Source organism: Actinia tenebrosa, unplaced genomic scaffold (assembly GCF_029948245.1).
Source record: "Actinia tenebrosa isolate PJP-AT-01 unplaced genomic scaffold, QUT_ActTen_1.0 PGA_scaffold0__85_contigs__length_37466705, whole genome shotgun sequence".
NCBI classification, from domain to species: Eukaryota; Metazoa; Cnidaria; class Anthozoa; order Actiniaria; family Actiniidae; genus Actinia; species Actinia tenebrosa.
In genome coordinates this window covers 1,423,425-1,444,292 of record NW_028292569.1, presented here as the reverse complement: position 1 = coordinate 1,444,292, position 20,868 = coordinate 1,423,425, and the positions used below count along the sequence as shown (strand labels likewise).

General features: G+C 36.7%; 4 protein-coding genes across 6 annotated transcripts; 3 read left to right on the top strand and 1 right to left on the bottom strand.

The window, feature by feature from the left end:
• Positions 1-1,350: 1,350 nt before the first annotated feature.
• Positions 1,351-11,856, top strand: LOC116305954 (glutamate receptor ionotropic, NMDA 2A). Of its 3 annotated transcripts, none has more exons than XM_031715961.2 (14): positions 1,361-1,617; positions 1,704-2,231; positions 4,093-4,483; positions 4,850-5,036; positions 5,292-5,632; positions 6,133-6,264; positions 6,990-7,168; positions 7,522-7,851; positions 8,197-8,351; positions 8,815-9,032; positions 9,421-9,623; positions 9,910-10,011; positions 10,335-10,399; positions 11,429-11,856. In XM_031715961.2, the coding sequence occupies exons 2-14, from the start codon at positions 1,770-1,772 to the stop codon at positions 11,583-11,585; spliced, it is 2,922 nt and encodes a 973-aa protein (XP_031571821.2). In that variant the 5' UTR covers positions 1,361-1,617; positions 1,704-1,769; the 3' UTR covers positions 11,586-11,856. The 3 variants fall into 3 exon arrangements, 2 of the variants coding, with proteins under 2 accessions (XP_031571821.2, XP_031571820.2); XM_031715960.2 differs by having other exon boundaries at positions 1,700-2,231; XR_004198211.2 differs by lacking the exon at positions 11,429-11,856 and having other exon boundaries at positions 1,351-1,617; positions 1,700-2,231; positions 9,421-9,628; positions 10,335-10,398.
• A 150-nt stretch (positions 11,857-12,006) lies between these two features.
• Positions 12,007-14,651, bottom strand: LOC116305983 (uncharacterized). Its single transcript, XM_031716003.2, has one exon. It carries the CDS (start codon positions 14,227-14,229, stop codon positions 12,481-12,483), a length of 1,749 nt encoding a protein of 582 aa, XP_031571863.2. The 5' UTR covers positions 14,230-14,651; the 3' UTR covers positions 12,007-12,480.
• An 810-nt stretch (positions 14,652-15,461) lies between these two features.
• On the top strand, positions 15,462-20,154 carry LOC116305984 (uncharacterized). The gene is made up of 6 exons (XM_031716004.2): positions 15,462-15,710; positions 16,086-16,196; positions 16,612-16,681; positions 17,068-17,200; positions 17,664-17,772; positions 17,844-20,154. Exons 1-6 carry the CDS (start codon positions 15,573-15,575, stop codon positions 17,985-17,987), a joined length of 705 nt encoding a protein of 234 aa, XP_031571864.1. The 5' UTR covers positions 15,462-15,572; the 3' UTR covers positions 17,988-20,154.
• LOC148913173 (uncharacterized) lies at positions 18,672-20,154 on the top strand. Its single transcript, XM_089026157.1, has 2 exons — positions 18,672-18,763; positions 18,885-20,154. Exon 2 carries the CDS (start codon positions 18,900-18,902, stop codon positions 19,587-19,589), a length of 690 nt encoding a protein of 229 aa, XP_088882283.1. The 5' UTR covers positions 18,672-18,763; positions 18,885-18,899; the 3' UTR covers positions 19,590-20,154.
• Positions 20,155-20,868: the final 714 nt, after the last annotated feature.

The window sequence follows — 20,868 nt, the reverse complement described above, 5'->3', positions numbered from 1 at the left end:
AGGGTGTTAAACGTCCGAAAACAAAAGATCAATCGATTGTTGCTAAGATTGACGAAAAGGTGCGAGGAAAAATGAAATTCCAAGAATAACAGCTGTTGAAAAGAATGGCAAACAAAGACGTTGGGAGTTTGAATATCACACGACAAGCCAATTTTTAATTCAATCTGTGAGTTAGCCATGCCCTGACTTAGATCAGCCCAGAGGCTGTTTCAGGGTTCGATCTGTGAGTTTGCCATGCCCTACAACTTAGATCACCCCAGAGGTCGTTTCAGGGTTTGGTCTGCGAGTTAACCAAGCTCGGACTTGGATCAGCCCCGAAGTTGTTCAGGGTATCAGTAAAACCATAAAGGACTCTTTTAAATTCATGAGCAATCCAAGATCAATACAAGTAACGTAATGACACTATAAGACATAAAACTGTCAATGGCAAATGAATTAACGTTAACGACTTACATGTACTAGTACCTAATTACAAATGATAAATTTTGTCAAATGACGCCATTATGTTTCAGTGATGTCATCAGACCTTTTGTTACTACTAGCCATTGTGAGGTTTAGAAAAAAACTGGTTTGAGTTGGCATATCAGTGCATTGTGGAACGTTAGGGAACAAAATAGACGCCATGTTAGAAATACGTCGACTGAGTTCTTTCCTGAGTGGCTAATTGAATTTTCCGAAGAGTGTTCTTAATGGGGCTTTCAAGTTGTGAAGCATTGGATTGAAGGGAGGGAGGTGGAGAGAGGTGTGTTTTAGAGAGTTGTTCGCAGCAGTGCTTCCCAGTCGTAGGTTTCAAAGTTACAACTAGGAAGTGATAATTCGAAAAAGACGAAAAAAGCTTTTGGTTATTTAGTTTTCTAGTCATTTTGAAGGTCGCAGAAATAATTCCAAAAAGAATCCAAAAATGACATGTCAGTCTGATTAAGCTTGTAGTTTGAAATGCGATTAGTACTTTTGACAAGACTTTCCATTTGAAACTTAAATCTTCCGGTCAGAAAGAGGCAATTGTCTTATCGTTCGTGTCGCCGAATGATCTGCATTTTATTTCAGTATTTCTCACAAAATTTTCTATAATAAATAGGTCGGTATGAAACAGGAGTATTAGTCTTTTCGACAAATTCCACGTTTCTATTTTAGAGAACGCTCTCTAATATTAATTAATAATGCATTAGACTCAAGATTACAAGATTATTTAAAAAGCTTATCAACAACGCAATTCAAAGGCTTTATTACTATTTATTGAATAATTAATAATGGCTTTTTTTAATGACGTTTTAGTATGCGTTCATAATATCAATCAACATTTTACGAAATAATTTACAGCCAGAACCTAAGTCTCCAAACCAGCGTGAATTGAACTATAAAGTGGAAGGGATTTAAAATTCTAATTTATTTGAAATCGCATTTTTTTCAAAAGAAGTTTGGAATTCAATAATGTCGCCCTTGTAGAAGAAAGGAGCTTAATGAAACAACATCTGGAAAAAAAGTGGTTAATTCTTGTATAGCAAACTGAAGAAGATGAATCGAAGCGACGAGTTTTGGTTTTTGGTGAAAGAGTAAAAATGAATCGCCTCCGTCTCTGCATGTCGTCAAAAAAAATTGTTTTTACTTGTGAATTGGGTTAGTCAAAATTACTTTTCATATTTTTTTTCTTTAATCCAAACAGCAGGTTACTAAAAAGAGTTTTTTCAATCGTTTTTAGACAGGTAGGGAATTTGTAATTCTCCGGTAAAGCACACAGCTCGTCAGTAACAAGCGGGAAAGTCACCATCATGGTTTGTGGCATTTTGCTTCTTCTCATTTTTCAAATTACGGCACAGCGTTGCGTCCTGGGTATAACAACTTCGCCTAAAGGAAGACAACTTCCAGGAACTAACCAGATTGCCTTGAATAAATCTGCCCTAACAACGTGGAGAAACTCTAGTACTTCTAAACGCGTCCAAAATGATGGTAAAATTGGAATACTAATCGAGAAAGAAATGTATCCTTATTTTGAGAAAGCAATGCTGTTCCAGAATTCTATTTTACAAAGCGTTAAAATGCTACCAAAAGTCGTGGAGAACAATCCATACGCCGTTCTACAGGCGATATGTAATTTTACTGGTAAAGATGTGAGTGGATTAGCATTTATCTGTGAGGAGCCTTGCTCAGAAATGACTTCATTTGCCAGTTTACTTGGTTGGTCAGGTGTTATGGTCAAGGGGCGAAGCACCGAACGTTCTCTGATATTCCCAGTAAGTTTTGACTAGATTATTTTTTATCATCAATCGTTTATAATTACTGAGCCTTGGTCACACTCATCTAACGCATTAAAGTGTAGTGCTTTTATTATTTCAATTGTATACTTTCTCGTATTAAACGAAAAGTGAAATGGTTTTACTGCATACTATTCTTTATCAATCATTCAGCGTAATACCAGTTAAACCTCGGTTAGACTTATCTAATGCATTAATAATGCTTCTAAGTCTAAACATTGTAGTGTTTTCAAGTTAAAATTAACTTACTTTACGTTATGCTCATAACAATTTTCGCTCAATTGACAACGCCAAATGTTTCGCCAAATTTTTTATCGGGATTAATTTTAATTATCAATTCCTTGGAGGGTTAAACGTTTTTTTATCTAGAAGAATAAGAGAAACCGGAAGAAAAAAAGGAAAAAGGCAAGATTTACTCACTGGGTAATTATCTAGAGACAGCTTGATACTGATGACTACCTTAATAGATTAAATGCTTACGTCTTAGCGAGTAATATATAGTTATCTTACTAACTACTGTTTACCTTCGTTTCTAATTCATCTCCGTTACTGACTGGGATCTTAATTTCATGCCAAAACAATTACTGATTACTGAAGGTTAAGTTGAACAACATTCGTTATAATTTGTTAAATATATAAACAATGAAGGAAAGACAAAATCTAGAAATAAAATTTAGAATTTAGTTATCTAAATTGTGCAATTCTAATACATATTTTTTGAATTTTCTTTCTTTTTTATTTTTTTTGTATTTTTTTCTAAACTATAGCTTGATCCTAATGTCTCATTAAAACCATTTTTAGAATGGTTTTAATGAGACATTAGAATCAAGCTATAGTTTAGAAAAAATTACCAAAAAAAAGAAAATTCAAAAAATATGTATTAGAATTGGCAAAAAAAATTATCTTATTAGAATGGGTAAAAAAAATTTTAAAAAAATTATCGAAACCATAACATAGTACTTGTCTAGACATTTTATACAACAAGCTTTAATGAAAAAACCTTATACCTGCATTAGCTTTATTCTAAACAAATTAGTCTTTACTGATTGGCTTTCTTCTGCATTGATATTCAAAAAAATTTTTAACAATTATATATATTTTTTGGATCAATTTCAACTTCATCTGCTAAATAATTAGGCTCATCGTTAATTGAGGAGTAACAAGAAGAGATAACTAGCTAGAAACTAGTGTGAGCTGCGTCGGTGTTTCTAATGAAACTGAGTAATGATAAAAAGTTAAATTATACACTGTGAGGAGTAATAACGTCATTTCGGATATGGCACATTATTTCCACCGTCGAATCTGCGGTGGATATTTCGTATGGAATTTTAAAACTGTGAGCCTCCAATTCGCTTTTATGTTTGTTTTATTATTTCAAGGTTTTTTGCTGGTTCTAGCTTCAGTTTATCAAAAATACTAAATCACAAGATCGAGAATTTTATTGAAGAAAGCCAAAATATTAAAATCATATTCTCTGTCTGAGCGAAGAAGCGCGAAAATCACCCTTATTTTGAGCCGCGGAGGAGCGGAACGTGAGGAGCGTTCTATTTTTGGGCGTGATCTAGAGATTCCGCCATATTGCGCCCTAATTTTCAGCCCCAATTTTCAAGAGCATTCGCGTTACGATTCTTAAATCTCAATGCATTATGGGATATCAATCGCCCTAATTTTTGGGTGCGTTTTAAAAATTCCGTAATTTAGCCCCAAGCTTCAAGAGCATTTGCGTCACAAGTCTTAAATCTAATGCCTCAGAAAATGGCGCGCTTTTTGGATATATATCCCACAATGCAGTGCGCACTGGACTAAGCCATTAAAACGTTTTTATTTTATTTTACCACAGAAAGAACCCACCTCATTTTTAGATATTTCACCTGCTAAATACTTACAGAACGACGCTGTGATCGAACTTTTCGTTCAATTCCAATGGAAGTTAATCTGCCTTATTCATGATACAAAACCTTCGACTGCTTCTCTCGTCGCGGACCTAAAAGAACGGATGAAAAAGAGAGATTTGTCTCTTAATCACGTGATCGAACTGGATGGGACAAATGTTACCATTGCTGATGGTCTGAAGAGGGTGTATGGGAAGTCCATGGTTTTCGTTCTTTATTGCAGTAGTATGAGTGCCGAAAGTGTTTTAGAAATTGCTAGCCGACAGCGGCTTACGAGCAAAAAGCATGCGTGGATCGTGGGAGAGATGATCTTGGAAAATCGCGGGGGAAATGTACCAGGTATGACCTTTTTTATAGTTGATGATAATGGAGATGACAGTGATGATGATGATGACGACGACGACGACGTTGATGATGATGATGATGATAATGATGATGCTGATGATAATGATAATGATGATAGTGATGAAGATATTAGTGATAATGATAGTGGTAATAATGACGATGATGGTGCTGATTGCGGTGGTTATCATCATAAACGGGGTGGTGAAGACTCGAGGTGAGTGGCAATCATAATAATAAACATTCAATTGTTTACATTTGAAATATTTATGATAATTTCATTAATCTTTAGAAGTTGTCGTTCAGCAGCATAATAAAGATAAAGGAAAAGCTTTTTCCTTTACGGTTATTTTTCATTGATAGAATCTTTTCCCATTGGTTTGATTGGGGTCGAGTACGTAATGAAAGACAAGACCGCTGACCACATAGCCGACGCAATTAACGTGATTGCTTCTGGGATCAATCACATGACAGATAGTGAAGCCAATATGAATAAATTAAAAGGAAATTGTGACAACACAACAGTTTCTTCAGTTTCACCTTTATACCGGTAAGATGTCACGTGATGACCTCGGGTGTGGGGAACGTCTCGTGACAATTACTTAGCTTCATGACATCAGTGCGGGGAACGACACGTAATCATTAGTTAATGACATCATGTTTGCAGACCATCGCGTGACAATTACTTGAAGATATTTGGTAAAACCAATATAACGACAACTGGAAGTGACGAAGCATTAAAAATATGTATAATTTTACTTCTACTTTCATTACTTATTTATTGCATGCCATTTTTTCTCCCAAGGAAAATGATTAACGTTACATTGAAAGGAAAAACAGGGATAGTATCTTTCGACGAAGAGGGCCATCGAACAGGCGCCAAGTACGCCTTCCTAAATCTCCGCAAAGAAAGAAACACCCAGAAGTTATTCTGGCAAAACGTTGGCTTCCTGGAAAATGATCACGTGACTTTAGAACAAATAGTTTGGCCTGGTGATGTTGTACATACTCCCAGCGGTCTTCCCCGTGCGAGCCTGCGCGTAGTGATGTACGAGGTGGCGCCATTAATATACGTTAAAGAGAGTGACTCGACGGAAGAATGTCAACAGGGCATCACATGTACACTTGTAACCAAAGAAAATAAAGGTGAACGCATATACTTGATATTATCGCATTGAACGCGCTTTAAAATGATTTTAGTTGGGCACGGTTCCCCATTTCAGACCACTACGAAGACAAATGAACTGGATACGAACTCAAGCAAATAATCTTATTATCAAGAGAATCAGACACGTGGTCTGGAATGGGAAAACATTACATCAAAGCTAAAGCAGTGTATTGAATTCACACCATCCTCTGATTGCAGGGTGTAGTTGTCCCCTTGGAATAAGATTTATTGGTTGAGTCTCGTATTCAAATACAGCTATTAAAAAAAAGAATGGTGAAGGTTTTGTTTCATGCTGCATACCAAGTAAAAAATGCGCTATGGGCGATCAATTCAACAAAAGGTTACAGCGAAATAAACATTTTCCCAAACTCTGTCTTCACTTTTTCCTGCATAATTTCTTCATTGCTGACATGAAATAAAGAAACTACTAATAAAGAAACTATATTAACTAAAGAAACATTCTGTTCTGATATTATAGAGGTGCCAAGGTGCTGTTACGGGCTGTGTATCGATCTGATCAACATGTTGAGTCAAGACCTTGATTTTGATCCTATCATTCGTATTATTGAAGGAGGTCGAGCGGGTTCCTTTAAACATGGAAAATGGACAGGTAGGACCTAGTTAAGGCCAGTGTCAGTGCCTTACTTTCAACATCAAACGTTTCCCAACTAAAACTGTCGTTCACGTGAGACATCAACTAAATATCAATATTTGGAAAGCTTACCTTATTTGGAAGTAAACATAGATTTCTTCTTGGTGATTTGTCCGCCATTTAAAGCTTTAAAATGAAGAAAATATGAATCAAAACTTGCAGATATTGTAGTGAAGAAACACTCGAAATTGTCCACCATCTTGAATTTAGCTTAGAGACCTGGCCTTTGAGAAAGGAAGCCCAAAACGTTTAAGATCGCAGGGATCCCGCTCGAACGACAAAATGATTAGAAGTTCTAATTATATACCATTTCTGTGTATTCCATAATTGACAGATGTCAATTCTAAAAGTTGCCATTGAAGTGTCTTTTATGACTGACAGACGTCACTTCTGAAGTACACCACTTCGGTGTATTTCTATTATTGACAGACATCACTGTTCAATCCATGAAAACAACCGTACTCCATGATTGACAGCCGTCAGTCCTAAATAATATAATTTACTTCCATTCCATAGTAGGCAGCAATCACGTTCCTGTAAATGATAGGCATTTAAGTGCGTTCCATTTTTGACAGACGTCACTTTTTAAGAACACTATTTTACTGTATATCTTGATTGACAAGCATTACTTTTAAAGTAGGCTTTTTCAGTGCATTCAAATATTCTCTTATTTTGTCTTTCAGGTTTAGTAGGTTCAGTGCTCTACGGAGAAGCAGACATGGGAATGTCGTCCATCAGCATCACCGAAGAAAGAAGCAAAGTTATCGACTTTACAGAACCCTTCCTACATACGGGATCTACCATACTGGTTGCTAAGCGACCGGGAAGTTTCAAAGGAGACGGATTCCTTAGACCTTTTGAGGTCTAATATATTGGCTTTTAATCTTTTTAGTCTAAAAATTTCCTCTGGGGGAGGGGGCAAGTCACTCAAAACAACATTTCTCTCTTGTTTTTTGTTTGTTAACGAAAGTTTTGTAAAGTTGATAAACTAGTAATTTTAAGTTGAAGACTGAAAAGAGCAAAGATGTTTTACAGTTTACGAGGTTATAGATACTAAAGAAACTTAATTATTTAGGCTTTTTAAAGCTATTTTTAGTCATATCGTGTATAATTTTATAATACGAATTTATAACAAATTGATACACGGACGGAATCCCCATTAAATACAAAAATATTCACTCAACATTCACTCAATGCTCTAAACTTTTCCCACAGCTTGAATCCTGGTTATTTATATTTGGAGTTCTTTACCTTGTGGCGTTCGTAATCTTCATTTTTGAGTCCAAAAATCCTGGTCTTCAGCGTTCAAAACACAAACACCTCGCTGGTCAGTTCGACATTCATGTGTCTATCTGGCTCATCTATTCCAGATTGTTCAGCGGTAATCTTGATGCGCATGTGCCGAGGTTTGTTAGTAGTAGGGTGGTTCTAAGCTCCTGGGCATTTTCGTCCCTGCTGTTGATCGCCCTTTATACCGCAAATCTTGCAGCATTTATGGTGCAGAAGGAACAAGCACACTACATAGACAGCATCAATGACTCAATCGTGAGTATTTACATTGGATTTCAAATTTGACCGCTCTTTTTTCCATTGGGCTGCCTGTGCTTATCGGCAAACACAGACATCCCAAAAAGTACTATTATTTTTAAATCTCATTATTGTTCCAAATGGTGGTCAAGCACTGACCACTTCGCAATTACTGCCAAAAAGAATTCTGTTAAAAACTTGTAATCGAGCTGATAAGCCTTCTGCACATGACAGGAAGTGATGTCAAACTCAGTACATATTATACTACACTAGAGCTCTACACTGCATGGCCAAAAAAACTGAAAAATATCAGATCTGCCACTACAGTTGATTTAGTACTATGTTTTTCTTTATTGTGTGTAGATTCAAAACCCATCAAAAAGCCTTCTCAGGTTCACAACCATCCGCGATACAAGCGTAGAGAACTACTTCAAAGTGAACTATCCACGGATCTTCAAATACATGAGACAGTACCAATTCAACCATTCGTCCGATGGTGTGCAAGCTGTAAAAGACGGGTAAGTCATATTGACGCGTTACTGTGACGTCAATCATCACGTGGTGGTGCATTCATGAGTAGAAGTTGTTCTAGTCAGGATTTTGCGTGAGGAATATATATATTTTCAAGAACCTTTTCCATCATTTTTGTATCTTTTTTTTTTTTTGAGAGGCAAATTAGAACTGAATTTTTAGAAACGATTGATAGACTTGGGAGAGTAAGTCGCGCGAAAACCGTCTTGGCTTGTTACAACGGAATATCGTATAAAATTTATATTTATATTACTTGTTCATTATTGCATCTAGGTATAAAAGAGTTGAATATAGCCATATTTGTTGATATTACACTGATAATCGTTTGAAACGAGATGAAACAAAGGCGTCCTGCGCAACGACTCCAAACGCCTTTTCGCTACGACACTCTCCCCAGTTTATCACTCGTTTCTAAAATGGTCAATATTCAAAGTGGGTTGTTCTTTGCAGTAAAATTGATGCATTTATTTGGGAAGCGGTCACCCTGGATCGATACGTTGCAAATGACAGCAGATGTAACCTACTGACGGTTGGGAAACAGTTCGACAAGAACGGCTTCGCTGCAGTCTTTAGTAAAGGATCTGAATGGACGAAGAAGGTGTCCGAGAAGATTATGGAGTACCAGACATCGGAAGAATACAGACAAATGGCTGAAAAATGGCAGGAAGGTAGGGATATTTTTGAATGGAACCTGGAATTCACACGAGGCAATTTCAAATATAAACGTTACATTTTGACATTAAAATATTAAAATCTAAAATTTTTGAAATTTTATCGAAACCTAAAAACAACCTCTGGGCAGGACACAGCTAAATCTCAGATCGAATTAGATGTTGCGGAGGGAGGAAAACCGGAAAAAAATCTTCAAATCAAATGTTCGACTTAACAAACTCTACTCACAAGTGATTTTTTGAGTCTACGAATCGAACAAGAGACCTCAGAGATGAGAGACAAGTGACACTACGCCCCCCTTGGTTTCAAGCTGTATGTTTCGTAAGGTCGCTCAGTCCTTGTAGTTTTTCTCTGACCAAAATCATTATTATTTCAAATTCACAGGATCCTGTAAACAAACGCCAAAAGCGGGCCGCTTCAAGGCAGCCTTTTCTATAGATCGACTGGATTATGTGAATCTGTCAGGAGTGTTTTACCTGTTGGCTGTTGGTATTGGCTTGTCTTTCTTGGTGCTCATCGGAGAAAACTTTTACTGGATGTTCCAGAAGAAGACAGAGAACAGAAGAATGAATACACGGTCACCTATGGTAAGGTGCGCGATTTGTATCAGGGGCGAATCCAGGACTTTTCTATGATTCTAAAGGAACCAATTTGGCATGAGTATGATTATGAAGAAACGCAGCGTGGCCGTCGTAACACGGTCATGTCATAGTATTCTGATTGGACAAGGAAGTAAACAATGGCGATGTGATTGACTAACTAAATCAATGTTATGGTTTTAGCACTGCGTGACAGCTCTGCTTTGATTTTTGATATTTTTAGTCGATGCAAAAGACAATTTGTCTCATGATTTTGTAATTCTTGGATTTCTAGAATGGGGCTGAAAGGCTCGAACTACAAAAGAAAGTGGGCGAAGTGAGAGAGTTTTTAGATGATAACTACTACAGAGATCAACAAGTAGTATTTTTGTCAAAGGCAAGTGGAAACGATCTTTGAATTAATTATTAATAAGCATCACTAAGGAAGGTAAGCCTACTCACCTGATCATTTCCCGCCATCTTGTAAACGTGACGTCAATAATACTTTTGCGCCAAGGATAAATTCTCTCTCAAGGAAAACGTATTTTAAGCCTTAAAGAGGATGAGGTCACGTGTTCATTTCCCGCCATTTTATAATATATTTTTAGCATTACTCCAGCGGTGATTATCGTCTCAGAATCACCGGTTGCTCGACCAACCATAGCTCGAGAAACTCTAAATTAAAGTCTAAAATTATACCTCATAATATATAACTTTTAGGTGGAGAAAGAATTACAAGAGACTCTTCAAGAGCTTCGGGACGTTCAAGCAATGTTAGACACACGGTATTTATAAATTATATAAAATGTCCTTGACAAAAAGAAATATGGTAACCTGGGTGGTGAGAATCAGTCGCTCGGAGACTGGGGCTTAGCCTTTGAGTGGACAGGAATCGGTTACGAAATATATGGTGAATACAGTAGTGAGCAAAATTAAAACATCAAACTTCGATACCTGTGTCTAAAAAATAATAATAATAAATAAATAAAAAATAAAATTTAAGTAGGTATAAGTTTTTGGCGGCCCATCCAAGAACTAACCCTGCCCGACCGGGCTTGACTCAGTGTTTTGGAAGCCCAAAGGTTTTTCCACTGGACCACGGTTCCAGGTGAATCAGCATAACAATAGCCGTGAAAACAATGCACCGAATAGACTAGACTTTTTAACATTGTTTTTTCAACCGATTCCGTGCGTTGCAGAGATGCAAGGGGTCAGCCGATATGGTCTGGGGGCCGGCTGGTCTCTCCCCTGATGCTCCGGCTAGAACATTTTCTTGCGTAATTCGTACACCCAAGGGCAGAAGGATTTAATCGCCGTCAGGTCCGAAGTCCATACGCCGCCTCAGCTCTGCGGATGTCTCGGGGGTATGGCAAAGTGGAGTCGTTTTTTTTTCTTTTTTTTTCTTTTTCTTTTTTCTTCCTTTTCTTTTGCGGTGCTTTTGCTTTTTTCTCATTTTAATTTTAATTTTTTTATCAAGTTAAGAAATTTTTTGCTTTAATTGGATTGGATTGAAACCCTTACAATGGCTATCTCTTTAGAAATAGTGTGTACTAATTTATGTTTAATTTATATGGCAATGAGATTACTGTATACCCAAATTAAAGGGTTTCTCAGTCCCCGCGCGAAAAATATTTGCCCAAGCCTGGAGAGGGAAACTGGACGGAAGGATCTGATAAGTTCAGTTCCACGGTATTCTGATTGGCTAGTACCACCGTACTATTGCGCGCTGCCTCTGACTATTATTATGGTGGGCTACAGTTTTGTTAGCTGCATTAAGGATTAACATTCATAACATAATATTCGATTCTTTGCAGTCGCCATTTCCTCACACCTTTCGACAACAGTAGATCAGACAGCAACCAAGATGACATTTTAGAGGGTTTGACTCTCAGTGAAGTCAAAAGTGCCATTGAATCAATGAAACTGGAAGAATTCAAGAATTCTAAAGTAGAAAGAGAGTCAGTAGTATAGCGGGGACAATAGTACCGCAAGTAGGGCGTGAGATGGTCACGTGGAAATCTCTCCACCGTTTATGGTATCAATGTAGCGCGCGCGCGGTTTTGGCGCGAAAGTTCGGGCTAATCAAATTCAATCGAGTTTATTGGTAATGATAAAACTAGAATGAAATGAAATTTAGTTTTTTTCATTTTACATAACTAGATAGTTTGGTTTGAGATTATATGGTTAGTAAAATATACTAAATTGGAAAAAGGGTTGTCAAATAAAATGTTTTGATGATTTATCAGTTCGTTCTGTATTTTGTAAATCTTTCTCCTTGTCCCTTATTCCCTGTCTTTCTGTTTGTCTGTCAGCCAAGCCTGTTAGTCTTACTGTTACAAAAACATAAAAAGTTTTGAATTCTAAGATTATTACAGAAAAAAGAATTACTTCATTTAAATTTTTATTAACTTTTAATTCAATAGCAATATTTGATTTTCCATTTTGATCAGAGTGTATTGCTTTTTTTCAAATTCAATTCAAAAATTGTTGCAAATTTATTAAACTAGTCATATCTGACAATGGACCTTTCTCAAGTGGCAGCCATGTTTACTGGAACAATAGAGTTTTCCCTGCATAGCCTTACAATCAAGTGTTACTGGATGAGGGTTCTATTCTGCCAGGAAGGAACATGAAGGCATGAGATCAAGGTCCATTAAATTTGTGAAAATTTACCTTAATTTTATTGTGCCATATTTACAATTAACCTAATTCATGAATTATTACTATATTAATTTGTAAATAATAATTAATTTGCAAGAATAATTAATCAATATTTTGTACATATTTTGTCTAATTGCAGTCTAGTATAATTGTCTATTCAAAAAGCAAAATTACACCATAACTGTACATGTAATGCAAATTGTAATTAATGAGAAAAGTTAACATCCAGCAGTTGTGGGCAAACTTTCTTCAAAGCTTTTGCTGTGCTTTCTACTTCTTTCTTGGAGGGTAAGATAGAAGTTCCATGAACACAGAGCCGTTCAAGCAATGGACACAGTACATTGATATGATCCATCAACACAGACGTACAGGAACTGACTTGTAATTCTTTGAGTGAGTCATTCTGCACTGTTATTTGACAGGGACCATGGCAGTTCTGTAGGGCCAGGGATTCAATTTCATAAAAATGGTCAAGCATGTCAGTCAGTGATGCATCAAGATTGCACAAGTCCATAACAGCTTGTTTCACATAACATTTGTTAATAACTATGGACCGTATATTCAACTTCTTGAGCACTAACATACCAATACTTAAATTGGACTGGAAATGAATTGTCGTAAAACTTGCTGGCTTTATTTGTCGAACCCTTCTGTCAAAATCCAACTCTAGGTGCTTAACCTTGCTGGCATTTAAAATAAGTTTTCGTAAGTGAGGAACATTTCTTATGACTATGCTGTCCATTTCTTCTGATCTTATTGCAACCACCTTGAGCAGTGAGGAGTGGATCAAAGATTTCATAAATGTCAGTACTCTAAGCTTTGGACACCGAATGTCAAGAGAGATCAGACCACACCCACTGTCAAACACAGATAACATCTCAAGTGAAGGGTTTGAATTCTGGTCCAGCCTTAAATTAGCAAAACATACTTCAAGATCTAGTTTCTTAATGTCAGGATTCTGTACAAGAAATCGAATCAGCTCAGAAGAACTCAGTGCCGAACATCTACGTATTTTGACCTCATGAAGTGATGTTGAAGAAACTTTGCTAAGTTTTCTCAGCTCAGAGCAATGAACCAAGTCTAGAACCCTAAGCGATGGAGCATAAACAGTTAATGTTTGTAGTGATGTTGATAAATTTATAGTGAGTTTTTGCAAGTGTGGGAGATCAAATCTGAACTCTGCAAGGTCACCTATTTGAAAGAGATTCATCTCCTTGATAGACTTTGACTCTAGGGCCAAGCACTGAATTGAGGGCAGCCCATGGATTTGATCATTTCCATAGGTAAAACTCTTCAACCCTTGTAAGTTCTGAACAACTTCATTCAAATCAAGAGGGTCTATCTTAGCTCTCTCAATTTGCAAATCAGTTATTCTACTGCTATATCTGCATGTTACAAGGTCTTGAATATAACTTAAGGTCTCTCGTTTAAATGTTGAGTACTGCAAGCTTATTTGATCAAGCCTGGGAAAGTTCTCTATCAATCTACAAAAGTCTTGTTCTCTGAATGTTCTATCCAAATCACCATCAGCTGCTTCGATTTCTATATTCTTCAGTGTCTTATAACAGGACAATTCTTTAAGTATCTTCTTATTCCAGCTCGTTCCTTTTATCTCTAAGAACTGAAGTGAACACAACCTTCTGGCGTGACCCTTTAAAGCATCAGTGAAGTAAGAATGACATCGACGGAGCCTCAAAACTTTGACATATTTTCCAAAATTCGTTAAAATGAATGTAAATCTACTAAGAAAAGGAGAATCAAGATAGCAATTTCTTATGTTTGCCAGCTCGATCGTTTCCCAGAGACAAGGATCTGGCGCTTTTATAATAATATTTCGCCATTGCCGGCAAACTAAGGCCAAATGAAAGATATTGTCGTAAATGGGATGGAAGTTCTTGAAAATTTTCAACCATAATTCATCTGGTAAATTACTTGAGTAGCTTTTGCTTTCCATCTCGTCTTTCTTTAATACTCTACCAAACGGCTCTTAAGAAAACCATCTTTTTTCTGTGTAACACAAACGTTTCTGTAAGTGAACTTGACTTAGCTAGCTTGGATTACTTCGTTCAAAATACTTGCTTTACGTAAAATACCACACATTTTCGATCCATAAAGATCCTCTGTTAACCATGTCGTCGATATGTTGATAAACTAGTTCCCTGTTCAAGGAGAACTGCAAGAAAATATCGCTAATACACGGTCCAACCCATTTTTCTTCGCCTTTCGTCCGCCATTTTCTTTTGTTTATCAAAGTAAGTACCCTTGAACAGCGGTTGGTGGCTATTCGTACGTCACTCGTACTTGTTTTTGCTATTCGTACGGGAGTCAAAAATTTCGTCGATTTTCTCGGGAACTCTGTATTCTTTTCCAACTTAATAACGATATTTCTGTTTAGACCAGTTAGGAGATTTATGTCAGTGATGTTATTTTGATTCAAACTTATTTGACCAGTATGTTAGAATTTTTTTCGTGTAGTCTGAGGTCAGTGTCACGCAAGGGAGCACATTAAAATTTTGTTTATGTAAAGAAAGTTGTTGTTCTTTATTGATCTATCGAGCGCGCGCAATCCATCATGTAACAGGCGTTCCTCGTAGTGTTTTGGTTTCGGCCGATCCGGAGTATACTAGTAAATTCGCTAGCCCGACTAAAGCAAGGAACGCCTGCCATGAAGTGTAGCGCGCGCACGTAAACAGGAACTACAAGGAACGCCTGCAACACAATCAAAATTTTAACGTGCTCCCTTGTGTCACGGCGGGAAATGTCACGCAATAGGATTTCTGACAACTCCCGTACGAATAATTCGCGATTGTTATTCGTTCGGGAGTCTGTTCAACGAATATTTACCAACATTTTTCACTCCCGTACAAATTATTCGCGATTGTTATTCGTACGGGAGTCTGTTCGCAACGAATATTTACCAACATTTTTCACTCCCGTACGAATTATTCGCGATTATTCGCGACGTTATCACAGAAAAAAGCTTTTCCTACAATCAATAACAGAAATAGAAGAGTAATGCATTAAGTTAATGAATTTATATGATTATCTTTTCTATGACAAAGAAAAATCTAAATTTTATGAATAAATATAGAATGTTGCCAAAATACTACTCTCCCCTCCCTATATATCTATTATTATGCTCCTAGTCCCCAGTACTTTTAATCAAGAGCGCGGGAACTGCAAAACTGTTAAACGAAAAACCAAACTCAAATAAGCTCTTTTAAAAAGCAGATTTTATCGTTTTATCTTTGACCGATTTTACTAAGATCTTATGTGAACGAAGAATATAAGATAAAGATGCTGAGATCATCTTTGTTAGAGAATCCAGAGAGTCCTTTGCGTTCAAATCCTTGGTCATCATCTTCAACTTTCGTTGATGTTGGTTCTTTGCAGAGAGTTATTTCTTTAGCAGAGAGAACAGGACACTTGGAAAGAGTAAGTAAATACTTTTTATAGGTTTATAGGAACAGGTGGAAAACTATATATCTACAGACCAAACTTGGTTCTCAAAATATGTGCATCTATTTTCTTAATGCTTCGGTTAAAACTAAGTTATTGATTTATGTTTAAAAATTCAAAAACTTGTATATTGTTTGATTGAGATTTTAAATATTTCCTCAGACCCTCCCCACCCCTTGGGGATTCCAATCCCCCTACATGGGGGAGGTATTGATATTCTCTGGAACTATACAATATACCCTCCTCAGACCCTCCCCACCCCTTAGAAATTCTAATCCCCATCCATGGGGGAGGTACCTATGTACATTTTCTAGGCATAACAGTCATTGCTTTTGATTCTATTTTGTTCAGAGGTCAGATGAAACTGAAGAAATCACAAGGCGAGCATCTCTGACATCGACATCAATACAAATGATAACAATTCTTAAGGATATTACAAAACTCGGACATGCACTAAACAAGGTAAATTGTTCCTGTATTGATTTATGAAATCCTCACTCAAATTTTCAAAAGATGTTTAGCCATTTGAAATCATTTTCTAAAATCCAATTGTCCTTTTCCTAATTCACTTGAGTGACCCAAAACCATGGTTGGACTTGATAAAATACAGTAAATGTATGAAAATGTTAGGGCCAACCTCAACTTGAAGCCATTGTTTTGTGGTCACTCAAGCAAATTCAGGAAAAGTCTATTTGGAGGACAAAACAAAAGGTCTTTTTGGAGGACAAAACAAAAGAATTTCAATCCCATGATAACCTGTTGCTATGTCTTCCAAATTGAGCTGCATTCTGATGTACTGCAATGGAGGAATTACCATTTTTTTTGTAACCACTGCAAATTCCCATTTATCTATTTATTATTTTTTGTTTGTTTAAAGGTTAATCGAGAGCTCCAGAATCTAATCAGGAATGCTGAGACGCAAGACGTGACTGACATTGATACATTAGGTATGAACTGATGTAATGAAAAGTACTTGTTAGTGTCGTAAAACCACAGAGGTAGGAGGGGAAGTCACTCATATTGTTTTAGATAAAATATTAATTATTACTCAAGCAAACAAAACACATTCTCAGATGACATGGCTCTTAGCCAATCAGAAGGCTTCATTCCTTGGTAATGAAGAGCATTTCGAATTTAACTAAAGAAAGGTTCATATTTCTAAAATCAAACTGTACATAAGAATTCCATCAAAATTTAATCTGATATTAGTAAGACCACTGTCTGCTATAGAACATGCTAGTAACTGGTTATGATTTTACTAATAGTTCCTAATAATTTTCGTAAATATTATATTTTAATATCAAATTCGGTTTTTATGATATCTTACTCTTAGGGCAAAGAGCACATAAACTGGAGAAGATGGCATCACATTTATCCTCCATTGTTGAGAAAAAGGATGACCTTATTGCTAGACTTCAACAGCCTTTCATTGGGGAATATCTTGAGATGGATTCAGCATATCATTAGTGAGTGATCTGTAGGGTGCGGTCTGGATAGTTTGTTTGACTAGTTTGACTCCTCACCCCCCCCCCCCCTCCCTCCTCTCAGTGCCTCCCCCCTCATTGCAGCCAATCTTGTTCTGTTGGGGGAAGGAGGTGGTGAAGAAAAGATTGAAGATTGTTAACATCTAGGGTCCAAAATATTTACCAAATCATAGAAAACCAAAGAATTAAAATAAGATGGAAATGAAAAAGCTAGAGGGATTTAAATTCTAAATTACTGGATGGATGGGAAAATGAATGGGAAGTGTAATATCACAAGAACAGAAGGAGAAGAAAGAGGAAAACTTAAAGGGGAAATGATAAAAGTTGTCCTACAACATCTTTTATAACCTTATATCAATAATCAACTGTTCCAACACAGACACTTTCATCACTCAAATGAAACGTCTAATCTGCAAATACTGCTAAAGGTCCTGTTTTTTCCCAGCTCTGTGTCTTCATCACTTCCAAGGATTGCAACATGTCTAGCAACTTTACCAGAACATTTAGAAAACCTTGAATGGGCCAAAAGATTCTCCTTAACTGATGGACAGCTGGTAAGCAAAGTACATTTTCCTCGACAATTAGTAATAGTAAATTGAAAAATCTTTTTTGCTGTTTTTTGCAGGAAAATGTCCTTGTTGGTATTGAAGCGTCTTTTGCAGATCTTCAAAATCATTTTCGAGCAGTAATAAAAGGAAGAAAAGCGATGGAAAAGCTTCAGAACATTACTATAAAAGAGAACTCTCTGCCTAACAAGGAGAATAATTAAGGAAGGCAATATTCCGAGAAATTACTTCAGCACAACAGAAAGATTCTACTAACTCCATGACAAAATAACACAGCAAATCGTTAAACTTTTTCTTTTTTTCTTTTCTTTTTTTTTTTTTTTGTGCAACACTCTGTGGCAAAGGTACTTTCTTTCTCAAAACTTTTAGCACCAAATAATTTTTTTGCCTATGAAAAAGAGTTATAAGTACGATTCTAAAGAATCAGGACAATTAGAAAAAAAGCTGGGTTTTTTACCATTGGGTTACCGTAAGGTTTTCAACTTTAATGAAGCAGTTCTGCTGTTGCCTGTCGCGACAAAAAGATTAAGATTAACACTTTTAAGACGAAAGCGTCAAAGGATTTTATTGTGTGCGTAAAATAAATCCTGGTGAACTTCGCTCAAAGGACCGGAGATTAGCCTTTATTCAACTATTCGAAAATTCACCAAGTTTATCTCGAACGAGTTCAAAAGTCATTCAAAACTGACGGCTTTTTTATTGGTTTAAAAAAATAATTTCGGAAGCCCTGCAGGATTCTTGCTTTGATGTGGGAGAAAAAACCACTTTTTAAATATCTTCGGACTTAATGTATTAATAAATTAATGAGACTTATCCTTCTCTTGTTAGTTTAGCAGTGTCAGTGAATAAATCAAGACGAAATAATTTCTTTACAAATAATTCGTCTGATAACTTATATTCATTTGCTCGGCCCGACACAGACATAGTTTTTTTATTCCTCTTTTCTTGAAATTTTTGCTATTCGTCCTTTAACTTAAAGGTATAGACAAAAGTTTTGAAATTTTGACTTTTTCCCTTACCTTTTGGGCAAAATTCTTCAATTTCTGGAATGCATATGTTAATAATTTTCAGTGCTAATTTATTTTTTCGGCAACCGACAGCAAGAAAACAGCTTTATGGAGCTTACGAGGCAAGTTATAATTCATTCGGAAAGGGATTCTGACGTTGAACTGACAATGAAAGAACTAGAACTTGAAGTAGAAGACCTGAGTCCTGCAAGAACTACAAAAAATAGCGAAGGAAAAGCTAAAAGACTTCGTCGAACATCGTCATTTATTGAGAGAAACAAAAGACAGTTTAAATTTCGAAGAAAATCTTCAAGGACTACCAGTACCGGTTCTCTTCTTATTACAGGAACATCTAGTCGGTTTCATACTATAAAGGAAAGGTTTCAAGAACGAGTTTTGGGAAAAAATTCATGCAAGCAAAATGAGAGTTATTCTACGAAAAGTAATCAAACTTGTGACAAAGGTGGCTCAAACAGGACGAATAAACCGAACTCTAAAGAACTTCACAAAAAAGGACAAAGCTCCAGAGAAGAACACACAGCATTAAACGAAAAAGAATATAACTTTTTACCAAATATTTCAAAACAGGCAGATTCCAGCGCTCAAGAACGAATCGAAAAGGATTTCAAATTGGGAACAAAAGAACGCGGACACTCAAGAAAAAAGAATTTGAAACCAACTGCTTCGTTTAAAACTTCTTTACCACCGATAGCGGAACATTATGAAATTTTACCTAGAACAGAAGAAAATAGACTTGTAGTCTATCGTACTCCAACACCGTTACCTGTTTTGAAGTAATTGGGAAGAAAAAGCGGGGAATCCAACAGTACAAAAAAGAAAAATTGTACCGCATAGGAAAGATGGTATTAACGAAAAAGTTGATAGTATAATTTTTATTCGCTGTTATAGTTTAGAATGTCGTAATGATGAAAATGTAAATATGGCTGAAATATGAAATTTATATAACGATTCAAAATTTATTTGACGATTTTAAAACTGATTGACCGATATTCATTAGCCTTCAAATAAAAACACTCGTAGAAGCACGGAATAAGCAATACGAAAAGTTACAATGTTAGGAATACACTATGATTGATGAAACAGCTTAGAGGTAGTCAGATAACTGATGATGACTGACAGAACGAACCTCGGAGGATAATCTCACGTCTCGACGCACTAATCCTATTGACCTTCGTTATTGTCTGAAACGGATAATTTATAGATAGTGTAGGACTGTTTAATTCTAGCTCTAGGACAGGTAGGATCGATGGTATTTAAACAGCTGTCCTTAATCTATTGCTCTGGATGAAATTGTATGAGAAGCCACTTCAATACATCCCCGTACGTTTCCCACTCATGAAAACCGCTTTATGGTTTTACATTTCGATGCAGTACCGTACGTTTCCGATCCCACTCATACGCGAAAACCGCTCTATGGGAAGCCATCCCAATGTTACGCAATGCCATACCGTGTACAAAAACCGAACTATGGGAAGCCATTTCAATGTTATGCAATGTTATACCGTGTACAAAAACCGCTCTATGCGAAGCCATTTCAATGTTATGCATGGCGTACTGCGGGTACTTTATGGGAAGCCTTTTCATCCCCATCGCCGCCATGTTACAGACGTGTTCAAGACATGACAAAACGTTTTGCATGCTCTAAGCTGCAGGTTTCGATTCTACTTCTGTAGAGTCACCTCTAGGCTGATTTAAAGTCAGGGCACGGCTAACTCACAGATCAAACCCTGAAACAACCTCTAGGCTGATCAAAGTCTGGGCATGGCCAACTCACAGATCAAACCCTGAAACAACCTCTGGGCTGATCAAAGTCAGGGCATGGTCAACTCACAGATCAACCCCTGAAACAACCTCTGGGCTGATCTAAGTCAGGACACGGCTAACTCACAGATTGTAACAACCTCTGGGCCGATCAAAGTCAGGGCACGGCTAACTCACAGATTTTTCACAGAACTCGGAATTTAGCGCGTTGGGTTTTGCGAATGGAGGAAAATCAGAGAATCTGGAGGAAAAGATCTTGCATCAAGAGAGAGACTTACCAAATGGAACCATAAAC